At 46.8% G+C, this 17,557-nt stretch overlaps 2 protein-coding genes and 1 non-coding gene across 4 annotated transcripts; 1 reads left to right on the top strand and 2 right to left on the bottom strand.

Annotated features, from left to right (window-relative positions):
* Positions 1 to 318: 318 nt before the first annotated feature.
* On the bottom strand, positions 319 to 516 carry LOC124705105. Its single transcript, XR_007003947.1, has one exon. It is a non-coding gene; the product is annotated as a U2 spliceosomal RNA (small nuclear RNA).
* Positions 517 to 2,883: 2,367 nt separating this feature from the next.
* LOC124700975 lies at positions 2,884 to 3,938 on the top strand. Of its 2 annotated transcripts, none has more exons than XM_047233042.1 (2): positions 2,884 to 3,030; positions 3,135 to 3,938. In XM_047233042.1, the coding sequence occupies exons 1-2, from the start codon at positions 2,960 to 2,962 to the stop codon at positions 3,604 to 3,606; spliced, it is 543 nt and encodes a 180-aa protein (XP_047088998.1). In that variant the 5' UTR covers positions 2,884 to 2,959; the 3' UTR covers positions 3,607 to 3,938. The 2 variants fall into 2 exon arrangements, with proteins under 2 accessions (XP_047088998.1, XP_047088997.1); XM_047233041.1 differs by having other exon boundaries at positions 3,132 to 3,938.
* Positions 3,939 to 5,307: 1,369 nt separating this feature from the next.
* LOC124700974 lies at positions 5,308 to 9,982 on the bottom strand. Its single transcript, XM_047233039.1, has 4 exons — positions 9,766 to 9,982; positions 9,493 to 9,582; positions 6,203 to 6,604; positions 5,308 to 6,062 (listed from the first exon to the last, which is right to left on the bottom strand). Exons 1-4 carry the CDS (start codon positions 9,888 to 9,890, stop codon positions 5,636 to 5,638), a joined length of 1,044 nt encoding a protein of 347 aa, XP_047088995.1. The 5' UTR covers positions 9,891 to 9,982; the 3' UTR covers positions 5,308 to 5,635.
* Positions 9,983 to 17,557: the final 7,575 nt, after the last annotated feature.

Genomic DNA, 17,557 nt, shown 5'->3' with positions numbered 1-17,557 from the left:
CCATGGAAAAGTTTCTGTGAAAAGTTGTGAGGAGGTCATATCATATCAAATGGTTGATTTCAGAGCAATTCAAGAGCGCGCGTGCGTTTGACTGTTGTGATGATTCACAACGGTACTGCCTATGCTGTTTGGTCTGATCCCGGCATCATGAATTTGCATAGAAAACGTCAAGATTTTGCCATTCAGCAAGCTCTACTGACAGCAAACTAATTTATCGTCCAAAAAAGAACACAAAATCTGACAGTCTGGTTCGAAAAGAAAGCAGGCCAACTACAATGACGATCACCTTTCCAATTTCAAAATTTTGAACTGATTTGGTTGGGGTGCGCCAGGCCCAGGCAGTAGTGCAACGCACTAGGCGACACACGAGGGCCCCAGTGGCAAGCCACTGTGGTGGGCCCTCCCCCACAAAAAATAAATTTAATATCGTTGTGGACACATGGCCCACATATCAGATATTAAACTGATAAGAACAGATACTACACTTGATCTTAGCCAAAAGGCCGAGAAAGGTATGCTTTCTCCGTGCGCCCAGGGTCTCCTTATATAGCGCGTCTTCGCCTGTCATCCGCTCTCGCTCGGCGAGGTGGGACTAAACGAGAGCGCTGCCCTGCACAGCAGCTCGATCTGGTCGGGGTTCGTTATTTCGAGTGGCTCCGTTCGGCTTATTGGGCTGCAGTTGAACCAAGCCAGGGCGTAGATGGGCTACTGGCTTCAGTAACATGGCCCGACAATGCAGCAGGCGTCAAGCCTAGTATTTCGTCCAAAGATTTTTTTAAAACAAATCTAGTCCATGGTTTATTTCATAGCAATTCTTGAGAGAATGCATATGTTCGCATGCAGTCAAAACTTGTCTAGAATTGTCTCCTAGAGTAAACAAGAGGCTGTCGATCATTTGACATGCAAAATTCGAAAAGGCAAGAACAAAAAGGAAATCCTATTCAACTCGGTAAGATCAACAGGAAGTGTCTAAAAATGTAAGATATTGGAGCATTTATTTGGTTCATCCAGTTTAGTTTATATCTAGCCTATTTTTATGTATATATTTACTCAGTTTAGTTTGTATCTAATCTATTTTTAAAGTACCTAAAACATTTATTACAACCCAAGTAAACATCTAGTCCATGGTTTATTCATACCAACTTCTCTAGTAGGATTGTCTCCTACACTACGCTCCAGTCCATAAATAGATGCCAAAGATTTGTCTAAATTTGGATGTATCTATACACTAAATTGTGGCTAGATACATTGAAATTTAGATAAACTTTTGGCATCTATTTATGGACAGAGGTAGTATAAAGGTTAGTTCGGGTGTTGGGTTAGAGACTTAGAGCATCTCTAGTAGATACCTCATTCGGTTTAAAAACCGGATAATAACCGTCAGGTACGCGGTATTGAAATTGTGTCATGAACGGAATACCCTAAAATCGTGGAAGCCATTTTTTTGTAGCAAACCCACATCGCGCCGCGAGGCTGCATATACGCAGATTTTGGGCCACACGGTCCGCCATCGCATCTCGTCCATACGGTTGGCGCGCATACATTTCAGCTCCTCTATGCCCGCCCACGCACCGCCGAGGCTCCGGACGCCCCGCTAGGTTGCCCATCCACACGCCCGCAGGCGGCCGCGATGAACTCCAACGAACCTCCGCCACCCATTAAAGTTGGCGTGCAGCCCTAATTGCTTCAACTTTTCATTCTCCCGCATCCTTCACTCTGATTTCGTAGATGTCAACGTGGCGACGCTGCGCGCGGGGAAGCGGGAGCCGAGAGCGCGTCTCGTCGGGGCGGCATGTGCCCGGCGATGCATCCTCCACGCCGCGACGAAGTCGCATCCCCAGTGCTGGGCAAAAACCAAAGGCAGGAGGCCTCGCCGCCGCAAAGGAGAAGCGGAAGGCAACCACCACCCGCGGGCTTCCTTGGCCACACAAGTCATCTACATTCCCGCCATCGCTATTCCTCTCCTCAACACAAGCAGATGTGCCTAATGCATCTAGGTAAGCAATTCCTCCCCTACTTGAATTTGTGGCGTGTGATTTTCTTTAAAGCTGCCTTTGTTTCGCGTGCGACGCCTCATAATCGTTCGTCAATATGGTTGAGTCTGGCACAATCGTTGATCGACACGTCTCACCGCTTCACGTTTGACGCATGGGTACCAACTAGAGCAGGGAGACGAGGTAGAAGAGGTGGAGGAGGAGGAGGAGGCGTTCGACGATGCCATTGCCGCCGAGCGTCAAAGCCGGAGCATCAAAACTCTCGCAAATTACATGGAGAAGAGGACATTTCTCTTCTCAATGTGTGGGGATTATTTCTCTCGACGCCGTTACCGGCAGCGATCAATCCGGGGAGAAGTAATGGCAGTGAATTGAGTAATTTCTCCGGTTGAGGCCGAAGATAAATGAAGGAGCAAACCGAACGATGCGATGTCTTCAAGGCTAGTATGACACAATCAGACCCGGTGGGCTGCATGCTTGGAACAAGTCAAGAACAATCCTCTAAGTAGTGCAACAATTGATGACTTCGTGAGTCATTTCTCTCCAACTTGTTTTCTTTCTCTTTGAAATATTAACTCTACCTTTTTGCAATGTTAACTTTTTATCTCTTTGCAATGTCTCTATGCAGGACCGTATTGCACAATAAAGATATAAAAATATGAAAGCAAACGAGAATCGGTTTTTCGCATTGCATCATTCGTTGGAAAATTCAAAGAAATAGTGAAAAGTGGAAGTTCACGCACCAAGAGTTCCTCCACGCAATAGGGCTCCAAGAAAAGGAAAAATCTTGGCCCGGAGAGACATGTGATGTAATTTAAGTGCCGGGCAGGGGTATAAGCGTAATTCCTTGTTCAATCAGTGGAATCAGAAACCCTTGGTCTGGCGTGGAGCGCTTGTGGACAGCTCATTCCCTCCCAAGGCCGCCGCCCCCCACCTGTGCTTTCCCCTCCCCTTTCTGGATCTCCATGGCGAACACCTCCACGGTCGACGCGCCGCCGCCCAAGGAAGTCGGATCCGTCGATCCCTCGCCCGACAGGTATGGACAATCCCGATTTCTCTCTTTTTGGGTCAATTTTACCCCCGAATCAATCCTTTTCACCACACAACTGAGCGATAACAATGCCATCCCCAATTCAGCAGCAACGCGGCGTCCGGAAGTGATCTGGCAGAAGCTGAGGCCGCCGGAGCAGAAGCCGAGGCAGCCGGAGCAGAAGCGGCCGAGCCCATCGCATCCGACTTCATCCTGGATACTGGAGCCCCCGTGCACGCGACCGGCGACGTTAGGCTGATATCCAACGCGAGGGATTTGGGTCCAGGCGAAGCTGTCTCTATGACTAGGCGCGACGGAAAGACTCTCCATGCCACCTCAGTCGGCATCATCCGGCGAGGGACTATATTCTCCCTCGACGACGTCCACTGCTTTCCCGGACTACCGTCCGTGTCCACGCTCGTCTCCGTGCCGCAGCTCGCGCAGCGCGGCTTGTCCGTCATGTTCTGCGGCCCGGCCTGCACCGTCCGGGATGGGAGCACCGAGGCCGTCGTCGGTGAGGGTCAGCTGCGGGATGATGACGGCTTTTACCATCTGGATTATCTCATGGTACCCATTACCTGAACGCGGACCCTTGCACGAATAAAACTTCCGCGGTGCTCTGCACTGAAGATACCAGATGAATGCTGCGAGCGCCGGTGCCATCAAGACTTTGCCTGACTGCCTGCCTGCTACTTGCGTTCTTGTGGACTCGGGGTCAATGGTAAACGAGACCTGACCAACTCAAGTTGGACGAGATGGTGTGATCATGCCTCGTCAAGCTCAAGACTCGGAACTACATTTTTCTTGTGTTTATTTGTTTGGTTGCCTTCTCAGGTGTGAGAGAGCTTATTATTTTCTGTTATTGTAAGGGGTTATTCCAGTTTAATAATATAAGGAAGGTATCTTATTCGGAAGGCTCTCGGTGGTGATTTCTCCCTGGCGCGTGTGAAGAGATTTGAAGATGTTTTTAGTCCAAATCTGTGTTTGCAAACAATGTATTGAGAAACTTCTGCTTGCAGTAATGTCTCAGTGTAGAAATGTGATGCCGTTCGTGTATAAAGTACTACTTACTAATTATCTCTTAATCTAGATGTATCTAGACAAAGTTTAGTTTTAGATACATCCATGCTAGTGATAAGTAATATAATTCGGAGGAAGTATCTAGTAAACTCTAATCTAGTGATAAGTAAAGGAGTATCTAGTAAACTCTAATTTAGTGATAAGTAATATAAATCGGAGGGAGTATCTAGTAAACTCTAATCTAGGTATTAAGCATGCTCAAGATCCTGCGAGCTTTCTTGTGGGATGGAATGGATAAGGTCACAGTGCGGAAAATGCAAAATTAAATGATAGTTTTTTCATCGCCCAATCTCGAACTTGATAAATTCTCGACAGTCTGATGGCCTGGTTGCCCTCATGTGTTGGATTGGGGAATCCTTGTAGCAAAACAACGGACATATATCTATTTTATGCTTGGACAACCGATCTCTCTGGGAATGGTCAAGCCGCAATTTTTTGGCATGCTCCATGGCTTGATGGCTGCAAGCATAAAAACATCGCTCCTAAATATCTTTGAGATCTCGAAGACAACAAATTGGAATATCAAGAAGCCTTTGTTGATCTGCGGGGCTAAGCATTCAGCAGTTTCAAGAAGTCTTCTCACTTTTGGTGATGCATTAGATGGTGCAGCTGCTGTTTGACTTCGATTGCTTATGCTTGTAGATGACTTTCACCATGGTGAGCCTCTTCGATTGTTTGGCACAGAAGATTTTTTAAAGTATCCAGAGAATGCTTCAGTTTCTAAAAACGAGGTATTAAATACTTCAAGTGTTTGGATGCAACGAATACTATAGTTTTAAAAAGTGAAGTATGACCATCATCCAACGGATACTATGGTTCTAGAAACTGCATTTTTTGCTTTGAAAACTTCAGTCATGACCCTTTTTTTCCTAAACTGAAGTATTACATCCCCAACACTGAAATACTGTATTATTGAAATACTACTATGGTTTTAGAAAAACGGAGCTCCCAAGCAGAGCCTAAAATTGCATTGTAGTACTACTCTGTCCTGCACTATAGACTATATTACATCTAAATTTCATTACACCAAACTTTCACTTTAGCACAAGGTTGTTAAATTAATGATGAGCCCTTGGCATGAGAGATGGTGGCCTCCTCTTTCTTTCAAGCAACATCACCCATTAGCGGGGTATTAGTGAGAAGCCAAGCGGAATAGCAACAAATCAATCTAGGCACGTTACTAGTCAGATAAGGTGCACAACGGAGTTCAGTTGCAAAGAAGCAAGTACAATCTATGAATACTTGTAATGACATGAAAATCCAACTGCCATCTCATCTCATCTCATCCTTGAAGTTCTTTTTCGCAATGTAGTTTTGATTTACAGCCAGCCATTTTTCAAGGAAAAAACAGCTAAAATCCCCAAGTGGTCTGCGTTCACCATACTCCGACTCATTCTTCCTAACAAAATGTTTTAGAGTTACTAACTTGAGGGATACACACACATAGTATCCACATCACAGAAATCAAAAAGCATGTCCAGCAACAGCGAAAGATTCAATGCGCCTAAACAGGATGTCTGAGCATTCGACCTTACTGAATTTCGAGGAAGCTGAGGACATACTGGTTGTCGTCACGGAGCACAGCATTTCCTACCAAGGAACCATCATCGTAGGAGATCACTTCACATCCGTCCGAATTGAAGTTACAAGAGATCTTGTGGCTGCTGACCAGTTGGCCTACACTCACGAGGTTCGCCTTGAGGCCCTGGACAAGGCAAACATCTGGGATGCTGAAATCCTTTGTTTGGATGTCACCGAAGCCTGACACAGTCAGAAGTGCCCCATCAGCAGCCTTCACCCGAGTCAGCCCAAGAGGTGGATCACGGAGGTTAGTCAACAGCTCAGCTTGGTGAACCACGTGGCAGCCTGCCCCCGAGTCCAAAAGAAGAATGAACTCGGCATCCATCGAGTTCCTAGATGTTGAGAGCGTTCCAAGAGCATGCAGTGAAGGAGAAAGTCTGACAAGCAGTGGAGCTAAAATCAGCCATCAATCAATAAAAATGAAGGTATTGTGTTGTGACACGAAGGTTTTCCCCATTGTAACACCATGGTCAGATATAAATTTATGTATGACTGAATCTTACAGCTGCCATAATACCTTGTCATGTCTGGAACATATTTAGGATAAGTTGCAATGTGGAAATGCCAAAGCTCAGGACATCCCTTCTTAATTCCAGGAGCATTTTTAGGAGAATTTATGAAGTGGATACCCAAAGCTTCAAGATGTCCCTTCCTGTTTTCTGGAACATTTGAGGGAAAAGTTATGAAGTGGAAACCCAATGCCTCAAGGTCTTCCTTACTGATTTTTGGGACATTTTTAGGACAACTTATGAAGTGGAAACCCAAAGCCTCAAGGTTTTCCTTCTTGATTTCTGGATAACTTTTATGATAAGTTGTCCAGGGTAAGCCCAAAACCCCAAGGTGAACAGTGTTAGGAGAACTTATGCGGTAGAAACCCAAATTCTTAAGTTGTTCCTTGAGGACACCATCCTCGTGAATGCTGTCAGGAAGTACTAGGAGAATTAGTTATGTAGCAATTAACAAGCAGGTAAAATAGTAATAAATGCACAAGGAATATTTACAAACGGACAACAACATTGTACTATTTAAAAGATCAGCAATCCTAAAAACCTGTAGACTATTATTCAGATGAAATTTATGCTACCACAATGCCGATTACAGTCAGCTTGCAGTTTAGAAGAAAATAAAAGGTACAATCAGCTGGATATGTGCGTATGTTTTATGCTGGGTGTTCTTGCAATTGGTCATATTCCCAACCCACTCCAATCAAACTCTGAATTTCTTACTTCTTTTAAGAAACGCAAGTTCCTATGGACAAAGCTTACACTCCTTTAGTTTTAGGTACCATATGTTTTCAGCATATTTCACACGCACATACATATTAGTTTCTCTCGAACTTGAATAAAAGCTCTTCAGGGAAAATTGTAGCATCATTATCGTTTATCCATACTTTGGGTGGAATTGATCCTGAACAATTAGAGATCTGCAAATTCCTATTCAACTATTGAAGTCTTTCCATGTTTTCACAACAGGTGCTAGTGATTTTCTGGTTCAGTCAATGCAAGTGTATTATTAGTACCTGACACCTGATGTAATTATTACTTGCCTAAGGAAGCAAATTTATGTACAGATCTGCATTTGTATCTAGAAGAAATATCACTCACGTTTGGATTTTGAATAATCAACCATGGGAGAAGGGCTACCAGCCCATCTTTGTGCTAACAATAGAGTAAACCGCACGGGCGGTCCCGATTCTTTTCCCGAACCTTCACTTTGGTCCTAGTTTTTTTAAATTGCACATCCAAGTCCTAAATCTTGCATAAGTGATTCACCCCAGGTCCTAAACCGGTCAGACCAACGTTGACCAGCACCACGTTGACATATTTGCAAATAGCCCCTCCCCCCTCCACCCAAGATTGTATTTCTTCTAAAACTCGGTCCCTATAGAACTGGACATGCCCCGACTCCCATCCTTGTCTTCCCCAACGCCACCGCCGGTGCACCGCTCTCCCAGCCTCGACCTTGGGCCCGTCCCCTTGTGCTGTCACGCTTCCCCGTGCACCCCGCGTCGGCGCCGTCCCCGCCCTCCCTTGCAACCCGCGTAGGAGGCGCTTCGTTGGATCGATCTAGGCATTTTCGCCCGACGCGCTGCTTGATGCACAACTGAAGACGCGATATGACCGAGTATTCCTCTTGGCTCGTACCTCGCCTAATCGTGCACATGCGTTAGTTGGGGGTGTGGGGGCACGGCAAGTTTCAGACTAGGTGGCGCCACATCATCCGGTGGCCCCGCACGAGGCCTTGGGAGAGGGCGTGAGGGTAGCTGATAGAGGCTCCGCGTGTGCCGCCGCCTCCGTGTTTGACGACGCCGACATCGGATAAACTCCGATGTAATGGATCGAACCCCGCCGCCTTCGGTTGTGTTCCCCATCCTCGTGCAGCCCACCATCCCATCCTCTCGTCCTCCTCACCCGCCGCATCCTACTAGGCCCCGCGCCACCGGCAGCGCCTCCCTGGCACCCACGCATCAACCGGTGCATTCCCCGGCCACCCACACCACCAAGACGCCACTCGCGGCATCCCACCTCCCCCTTCTTTGCCCTCCTCACCTGTCACACCCTACCACGCCCTCGCACCACCAGCGGCACCGTCCCCTGCACGCGTTGGTCACGAGCAAGGCGAACCTTCCGGGATCAGGGTGCTGACCAGGGCGGCGGTGGGGGCATTGCAACGTCGGCAATGGTGGGGGATTTACCGTGAATGAGGCAATGGATCGAAAGTGCATAGTCATGGGGAACCGGGAGGATTTTCGCAATTATCCACCTCTAGCGTTAGGCTTCCTGGGTCCCATTTGTCGACGTGGCACTGGTCAACGTTGGTCTGACCAGTTTAGGACCTGGTGTGAATCACTTATGCAAGATTTAGGACTTGGATGTGCAATTTCAAAAAACTAGGACCAAAGTGAAGGTGCGGAACAAGAATCGGGACTGCCCATGCGGTTTACTCCTAACAATAATACAAGATGAAAAAAAAAAGAAAACATAAAGCAAACAACCGATAGAGTGCTACAATAAAAGTCTATCCATGTCTGAAATCGAACTAATGTTTAAAAGGTACCTAACATGTGCATGCCAATAACCAACTCATCATGCTTACATTCAAGTCCATGAATTAGTTTTTTTCCTAGATATATAAGTTTAACGATGTTATATTTGTCATATTCCCTCATATGAAACCATTAAGTCCACCATCCTTGTCTTGGAAGGTTATTTCTGATTACCAACAAACTTTACAGGAAAGTTCACCATAAATAATGCCACTCTAATCTTATTTGCATATGGCTCCTAAAGGAGGGAGCAAAATGTAATTACACTAATGATTATAAGAGAGCCACACTCTTGCTGAGCGCAATTAAGACCAAATATAGCAGCCCAATATATATATTGGAACAGTTCCAACGGGTAGACCACTTAGGTATATAATGTTGCCAGTTCCAACAGGTAGACCACTTAGGGTATGAAACATGTGCGGAATGGAAGTTGAAAACTTATTCATAAACTAAAAATATATATTTCCCAAGAAGAATATGCCCACATCATTAATACAGCGCTCACAGTATAGTGGAACTGTTAACACTCGATATCAATGACTAATTCTTAGATATGTTAATAATGATTTAACTTGTACCATAAATAGATGCATTACAATGCAGCATGAACCACTACTAAATGGATAAATAATTCGCATTAATGGAGTACCGGTGAAAGATTTGCTGAAGGGAAAGACAGCCACAGCATGCTAGCTCAATCAGAAACGACAAGAAGGATTCAGTACAATGGCATCATGATAGATAGATAGAAGCAAAACCTTTCTTCAGCGTAGCCCAGCTTGGGAAAAAACTTGTCAGCAGGATCTGAGGAAGCCGCAATAAGTGGGCCCAGCAGTTCCGCCGGATAGCTGCAACGGTAAAACTGAATCACGAAAAGGAAAAGGGCATATATCTAAGAAAAAGGGAGACGGGAAAAAATATGGCCGCAAGCGAGGATTCACAGAACTCCATGGATCTGGAGATGGGATGCTGTCCCGAATCAGAGGATCAGCATCAAGTAAAAGGGCGATGATGTGAGATAAGTAAAGTACCTTTCAGTTATATCATTATCTGCGATTCCCAGATCGAATCGGCGAACAAGGAGGACGACCACATATTTCTCCCGCGGGATTGAGCCGAGGAAGAATCCTTCTTCACGAGGTCCTCCTTCAGGCATGGCGACCGGTCCGTTTGGCGGCGGCGGCGGCGGCGGGAGGGCAAGTGGAGGGGGGTGTCGGAGGCGAATTGGGGTAAGCAATTGTAGGCTCGAATTGTCACACAGATTCTTCTCGCCGTCGACGTCATTGCCACTCGCCCTTTTTGAGGAGTCGGTGATGAATGGATCAGTGATTTTCACCTGTCACTCTCAAATTTAGCAAGCAAAGGCCACGCGCCCACGCCGGGGTTGGGGAATTACAAGTGTACCTGGGGCTGTGGGTCTGTCTGCTTTATGGTCCTAGCTGACCCTACCAAAATATTGGTCTTCCTCTCTTCTTGCTGGCACGAGCAATGCTATATGTACAATAAAATCTGTCCCACAGTTTGCTACGACTGACTCATATGAGCCTATGTCAGCAAGTGGGCCAGATAATGGGATTTACCTCGTCAGTCCAGTTGTACATAAATCGATTTTATTGTATGTGAGGCAATTTCATATTGACGCTCAGGTTTGTTTCTAGACTAGAATTCCCCACCCCGAGGTACACTTGTAATTCTCTTCGGTTGGAAATAGATCCGCCACCAATGTTACCGGTGGTACTCTAAAAAGACATGCAATGAACTTGTATCATGAAGAGAACGTGAAACTTGAGCTCCTGGTATAACATCGTTAAACTTATATATCATGGTGAACCACCGGTGCCGGTACGGAGAAGTATCGATGACCCATGACGCTAATAATTCCTAAGTGAAAGGGCTAGCTAAAGAAATATGGCTTTCGTGGGTTCACTTGATCTATCACATAGGCACGGTAGCATAATACAACATAAATATGGTAAATACAAATACAAGTTGATGATTGTCTAAATTAACAAACATGTATATATATGGGCATCAACATCCAAATATCAAACATAGCCCGTATCACAAGTATGATGCTAATACTCCCCAAAGCGCATGGTTTGTAGTACACCCGAGTTAAAGTGCAAAGTACGAGTATTCTATTTATCTCTATGATGACATGAAATTGAGCATCGGACAACTAATCGGAGGTTCCTAGCCTTTGCATCCTTAGGCCATGTACAATGAGAGATGCTTAGAGGGTGCTTAGAGAAATAAATTAAACTTTTTTGCTAAGCAACGATGCTTATTTATACATGAGAGGTGCTTAGTTAGGCATCTCTCTAGTACAAATAAGCCCCAGTGCGTAGATAAAACCGGTTTATTTTTCTAAGCACCCCCTAAGCACCTCCCATCGTACATGCCCTTGGTGTGGTATCTCAAGAGGGTTGCCAACCAGATTAACTATTTTACCTTTCATGTCACTAAGCTAATTGCTCCATAAGATCCACTCCAACTAGTTCACACCATTTTATCTACTGTTCTAACTCCTAGGTGGCCAAGTCTAGCATCAAGAATGGAGAATGATATGGATATACAATACATCAAAGACAAACACACAAACTTGCATCTAAATAAATCATCTCGTCAATAAGGACCCACAACCTTAAGTTACATAAACAATGTCATAATCATGCATGTCAACAATAATGATGGTACATAAAAAGATATGATCAAGGTACCACTACAAAATAATCTCTAGGCGGTGGATTACACACCCCCCCCCCCCATGGCGGAAATCAAAGAGGAAGCTATGGTGGAGGAGAAGATGCAAGCGTGGGATATTGGCCACACAGATAAGGACACAATTCGAATATTGGCTCAAAATGCAGCAAGGGGATTTCCAGGTATGCTTAGTAGCATCAAATGCATGCATTGGGTTAGAAGAATTGCCCGTTTGGTTGGCAGAGGATGTACAAGAGTCACATTAGAGAGTGCAGTGTCGTGGTTGAAGCTGTGGCTGACTATGATCTATGGATTTGACATGCTTTTTTTTGGCATGGCTGGATCACACAATGACATCAATGTGATCCAACGCTCACCAATCTTGGATAGACTTGCAGAATGCCATGACCCTGTGATCAACTATGATATCAATGGCCACACATACAACAAAATATATTACTTCACATTTATCCTCCATTGGAGACATTTGTGAAGACAATCACCACCCCCGTTTACTGAGAAGATGGTCTGGTATTCACAGTGCCAGGAATCCAATAGGAAGGATGTCCAATGGGCATTTGGTGTGCCGCAAACTCGTTTAGCTATTGTTAGGTACCCTACTCTAACTTGGTCTAAATTTTAGGTGTGGGAGGTGATGAATGCCTACGTGATCATACACAACATGATCATCGAGAGTGAGCGTGCTGATCCGGAGGGTACAATGAAAGAGTATTTTATCCTTATAAGTTATTTTGGTTAATGATGACATCCTAGCTAGTGTGTGAACTAATGTTATCTCTAAGTGATATCATAGTTTTTAGTTCACAAGTGATGAAGGAAGATGGTTAGAGACCCCGCAATTTCCATTCAAGAGAAGTGTTAGTTTTTTCATTTATTTTCCTGTTCATTAATGTTTGAGTCATAGGAAACACTGCACTATTAAGAGGGGTGGTCTCGATGAGCTTAATGCGAATGTTTTCTACAGCCTAAACACATCCTACCACCCATATATTGTCACACAAAAGAGAGGAGAGAAAGATCGGAGTAGAAAAGAGACGTTTTGAAGGTTTAAGCGAAATCGGCAACGTCGGCAACCCCGTCTGTCGTTGCCTATTCGACAATACCTCGGAGGAGGGATCCTCACGAGGGGGAGAAGAAGTAGGGGCCATCGGGCGGAGAGTCCTCAGGACGGTGGTATGCGATTTACCCAGCTTCGGAACACCTGCACGATGACAGGGCCTACTGCTGCTTGTCTGTTATTATCTGGGGCTTTCGCGTTGTTAGAATAAGTTGTGGTTGTGCCTCTAGGGCTCCCGGGATCCGGCTTATAAAGGCGCCATGATCTAGGGTTTACACGGAGAGTCCTAGCCGGAATACAAGTTGCCTAACTACGGAATACTACATTGTCGTGCACGTCAAGGATCCGCCTTTCCTTATAGGCCATACTGGATCTGGCTACCCCTGATGGGCCAAGCCGGATCTGACTTCCAGAGTAGGTCGGTGGATCTGGCTCCTTGTTCCTGGGCTGGACTTCATCCATCTTGATCTATAGCAACTGGGCTGCCCGATGGGCCATACGCCACCATCACCGTCTATGGGCCACCCGGGCTCGCCGGATCTAGCCACTGTCGATGGTACATGTTGGAGATATGCCCAAGAGGCAATAATAAAAGTGGTTATTATATATCTTTATGTTTATGATAAATGTTTATATACCATGCTATAATTGTATTAACCGAAACATTAATACATGTGTGATATGTAAACAACAAAGAGTCCCTAGTAAGCCTCTTAACTAGCTTGTTGATTAATAGATGATTAGTTTCATAATCATGAACATTGGATGTTATTAATAACAAGATTATATCATTATATGAATGATGTAATGGACACACCCAATTAAGCGTAGCATAAGATCACGTCATTAAGTTATTTTCTATAAGCTTTCATTACATAGTTACCTAGTCCTTATGACCATGAGATCATGTAAATCACTTATACCGGAAAGGTACTTTGATTACATCAAATGCCACTGCGTAAATGGGTGGTTATAAAGGTGGGATTAAGTATCCGGAAAGTATGAGTTGAGGCATATGGATCAACGAGTGGGATTTGTCCATCCCGATGACGGATAGATATACTCTGGGCCCTCTCGGTGGAATGTCGTCTAATGTCTTGCAAGCATATGAATAAGTTCATAAGAGACCACATACCACGGTACGAGTAAAGAGTACTTGTTAGGAGACGAGGTTGAACAAGGTATAGTGTGATACCGATGATCAAACCTCGGACAAGTAAAATATCGCGTGACAAAGGGAATTGGTATCGTATGTGAATGGTTCATTCGATCACTAAAGTCATCGTTGAATATGTGGGAACCATTATGGATCTCCAGATCCCGCTATTGGTTATTGGTTGGAGTGAGTACTCAACCATGTCCGCATAGTTCGCGAACCGTAGGGTGACACACTTAAAGTTGGATGTTGAAATGGTAGAACTTGAATATGGAATGGAGTTCGAACATTTGTTCGGAGTCCCGGATGAGATCCCGGACATCACGAGGAGTTCCGGAAAGGTCCGTAGAATAAGATTCATATATAGGATGTCATTTTATGTGAATTAAAATGATGCGGAAAGTTCTATGGAAGGTTCTAGAAGGTTCTAGAAAAGTCCGGAAGAAACCACCAAGGAAGGTGGAGTCCACATGGGACTCCACCTCCATGGCCGGCCAACCCTAGTGGGGGTGGAGTCCCAAGTGGACTCCCCTTAGGGGGCCGGCCACCCCCATATGGGAGGTGGAACTCCCACCTCTAGTGGGAGTCCTAGCTTGGGAAGGTTTCCCCACCATATGGAAGGTTTTTGGTTCGGGTCTTATTCGAAGACTTGGAGACCAACACTTGGGGTTCCACCTATATAATGAGGGGCCAAGGGGAGGGGGCCGGCCACCCAAGAACCACCAAGGTGGCCGCACCCCTTAGTGGCCGGCGCCCCCTCTCCCCAAACCCTAGCGGCCTCTCTCCTCCACCACGTCCTGCACGCTTAGCAAAGCTCCGCCGGACTTCTCCACCGCCACCGACACCACGCCGTCGTGCTGTCGGATTCAAGAGGAGCTACTACTTCCGCTGCCCGCTGGAACGGGAGGTGGACGTCGTCTTCATCAACAACCGAACGTGTGACCGAGTACGGAGGTGCTGCCCGTTCGTGGCGCCGTGATCAAGATCTTCTACGCGCTTTTGCAAGCGGCAAGTGAACGTCTACCGCAGCAACAAGAGCCTCATCTTGTAGGCTTTGGAATCTCTTCAAGGGTGAAACTCGATAATCCCCTCGTTGCTACCGTCTTCTAGATTGCATCTTGGCTTGGATTTCATGTTCGCGGTAGGAAAATTTTTGTTTTCTATGCAACGTTATCCTACAGTACACACATGAAGTATACCCACAACAGTAGCCCCCAGAGTTCTCCGAGTTTCACCCATCTTCTCCATCTTGCTCGAACCATCTGAAAGTCTGGCAAGCATCTCGAAAACTCGGGGAAAGTTGAAGAACTCCGACTTCATGAAACTTCCTCCTCCAGCTTGCATGCCGGAAAGATCTTTCATCCCGCAGTACTTCATCCATCGACCTCATCGTTACAACAAGTCTCCGGGTTACTACCCTGCTGAGATAGTAATTTGTCATTTGAAACTCTTACCTAGAACCTTGAAAGGTTTGAATGGTTCCGCCAATTTTGGTGCCATTTTCAGGTAATTTGAATGGTAACTTGATCCTTAGCCATTTTTACCGCTAAGGTTTTCGACACCTGTCCATAATCCAACGGTGCGACGCTTGTGTTCCGCCCACATGATGCGGAGCACGAATCTCATCCCACGCCTATAAATATCCACACCGCACTCTCTAATCACCCCAGTCTCCCCCGTTTCACCTCTCACCCGAGCGCCGCCACCGAGCTTCTGCTTCCACCGTGCCGGAGTCTGCCGGAGCTAGCGCCGCTGCGTCGTGTTTTTCGTGTTCTTAACCTCGGCGAGCCACCGCAGCAAAAACCTCATCGCCGGCGACTCCGACCATCGTAGCATCCATCTCCGGTAAGCATTCTGGCCTTGAGCTTTTTCATCAGCATCGGCAGGGATGACTAGTGTGTAGTGGTAGTTCCGACTAAGTTAGTTTATTTTAAATGTAGATCTCTTCTTCTACTCCGCCTCCATCGCAGTCGGAGCCGATCGTGGCTACGCCAATCTCTTCCGCCCCTCCTCCATTCATCCCCGTCCAGTTGGATCTTGCCAAAGGATCCGACAAGTCCATTGAAGGAGCCAATCCTAACCCGGCGGATCTAGCCGGAAAGAAACAAATGGAGAAGGAGGTGGAGGAGGCCGCCACCAAGAAATCGAAGGCCCAATCTCGCGAAGGCGAGGTTAAGGGGCAATGGTGGCCCTGCACCAACCCCGAAGATGAACTCCGCAGCTTCGAGGCGGAAGGATTTCTCAAACCCGGATCCTGGAGAGTGGTTCCGGGAGCCCTATGCCCGGCGCCCAAAGCCGGAGAATGGGTGCTGACAAGGGCGTTGGTGGAGCGCGGATTCTCCTTGTGCCCGAGTGATTTCTTCTCGGAAATCCTCGAGGCCTATAAGCTGCAACCCCACAACCTCTCCCCCAACAACGTCCTTGCCATCGCCAACCATGTCGCTCTATGCGAGGATCATCTCCGGGTAAAACCTGATTTGGCCCTCTTTCAATACTTTTTCTCTGTCAAGAAGGAGACGGTCCCGCAGATTTCTTCGCTCGCCACCTGCGGGAGCATTACTTTCAATATCCGCCCCGGCCGCGTCTACCCTCACACGGATCGTCACAAGTCTGTGAGGTATTGGTCTGGGGAGGGGGGGGGGTCTTCTATGTGAAGGACGTCTCGGATCTGGCCAGCCCAAAGACTCTACCGGCATTCAAGGACGGGCCTGCCAGCGAGACCCCCGCTTGGACTAACTGCCCACACATCTCCGAGTTACCTACGCTGACAAGGATGGTAAGGCGGATCTGCAAGCTGACGGAGTCCAGCTTGTCGGGGAAGGACCTGACACTTTCCTGGTTCACCAAGCGGATCCAACCCCTCCAACATCGTGATCATTTGATGTATGAGTACAGCGGCCGGGACAACACCATGCGCGCCACCAAGGATAACCTTTCTTCCGACGCCCTGGACAAGCGGCTCCGGGTTATGATCAAAATCCCGCGTGACGTTCACTCTCACGTGTGTCATTTTGACATATACACGGATGGTGCCAGCACTGCGGTAAGTCTTCCGACTAAGCATCATTTCCCTCTTTATGCGTGCAAATTTGACTAAGGATTTTATCTTGTATATACAGCTCGAAGCCCTCGAGGAGAAAGATCTCGGGACCTTGACCAGGCTCCCACACGCGGGCACAACAAACCCGGAAGCCGCGTCTAACACGGAAATTCCTGAGGGCCCTCCTCCCGCAAAACAGAAGAGAGGCGCAGCCTCCGGGTCGGCGCCGAAACGTATGCGTGAAACCCCCAGCGCCGTGGCCACCAAAAAGCTTGAAAAGGAGAAGCAGCACCTCAAGGAGATCGACACCGGCAAAGGCTCTCAGGCCAGCCTCGAGAGGTTCTTCAACAAGCCTGGGTAATAACTCAATTTCCGACTTACTCTTTGTGCAGCTTAACTCAAAATCTGCTAAGTGTCAGCGCTCTTTTCATTGTGCAACAAAGTTGCCGGAAGTAAGCCCCATAAGAAGAAGCTCAAGCCCTCGCCTGCCTCTATGCGAGTTACCCCAGCAGTGGAGGTTCCGCCAAAGCCTTCCTCCTCTACAGCTCAAGATCCCAAGAATGTCATCAACCTTGATGATATTCCGACACCTACCGCAGACTTCGGCAAAGACGCCTCCTCCTCCAAACCTCCGCCTGAAGAACCCAAATCCACCTCGGCTGAAGCTATGGCTGATGATGCCGCAAAAAAGTATTGCTAAGTAGTGCCGTTGGTACGCCTCAAACGCACCCACACTTGTTTCCGATTCTTCGAGAAGCTCCCCTGCACCAGCGCCATAGAAATGAAAAACTTGATGAATGAAGTGTGGGGGTCGGCGGAGACAGAGCAGCAGGACTTGGCGACCTT

The sequence above is a fragment of the Lolium rigidum genome, chromosome 3 (assembly GCF_022539505.1).
Source record: "Lolium rigidum isolate FL_2022 chromosome 3, APGP_CSIRO_Lrig_0.1, whole genome shotgun sequence".
In the NCBI taxonomy this organism is placed as follows: Eukaryota; Viridiplantae; Streptophyta; class Magnoliopsida; order Poales; family Poaceae; genus Lolium; species Lolium rigidum.
This window is presented reverse-complemented; position numbering and strand designations above follow the sequence as displayed.

What these genes read in the sequence shown, in the direction of transcription:
- LOC124700974 (XM_047233039.1), bottom strand. Translation starts at nt 9,890, where the DNA reads ATGCCTGAAGGAGGACCTCGTGAAGAAGGATTCTTCCTCGGCTCAATC. An exon ending in GATAATGATATAACTGAAAG is followed by an intron (nt 9,583 to 9,765) that starts GTACTTTACTTA and finishes TTACCGTTGCAG; the next exon opens with CTATCCGGCGGAACTGCTGG. An exon ending in CTGGGCTACGCTGAAGAAAG is followed by an intron (nt 6,605 to 9,492) that starts GTTTTGCTTCTA and finishes ACTTCCTGACAG; the next exon opens with CATTCACGAGGATGGTGTCC.
- LOC124700975 (XM_047233041.1), top strand. Translation starts at nt 2,960, where the DNA reads ATGGCGAACACCTCCACGGTCGACGCGCCGCCGCCCAAGGAAGTCGGA. An exon ending in GTCGATCCCTCGCCCGACAG is followed by an intron (nt 3,031 to 3,131) that starts GTATGGACAATC and finishes TCCCCAATTCAG; the next exon opens with CAGCAACGCGGCGTCCGGAA.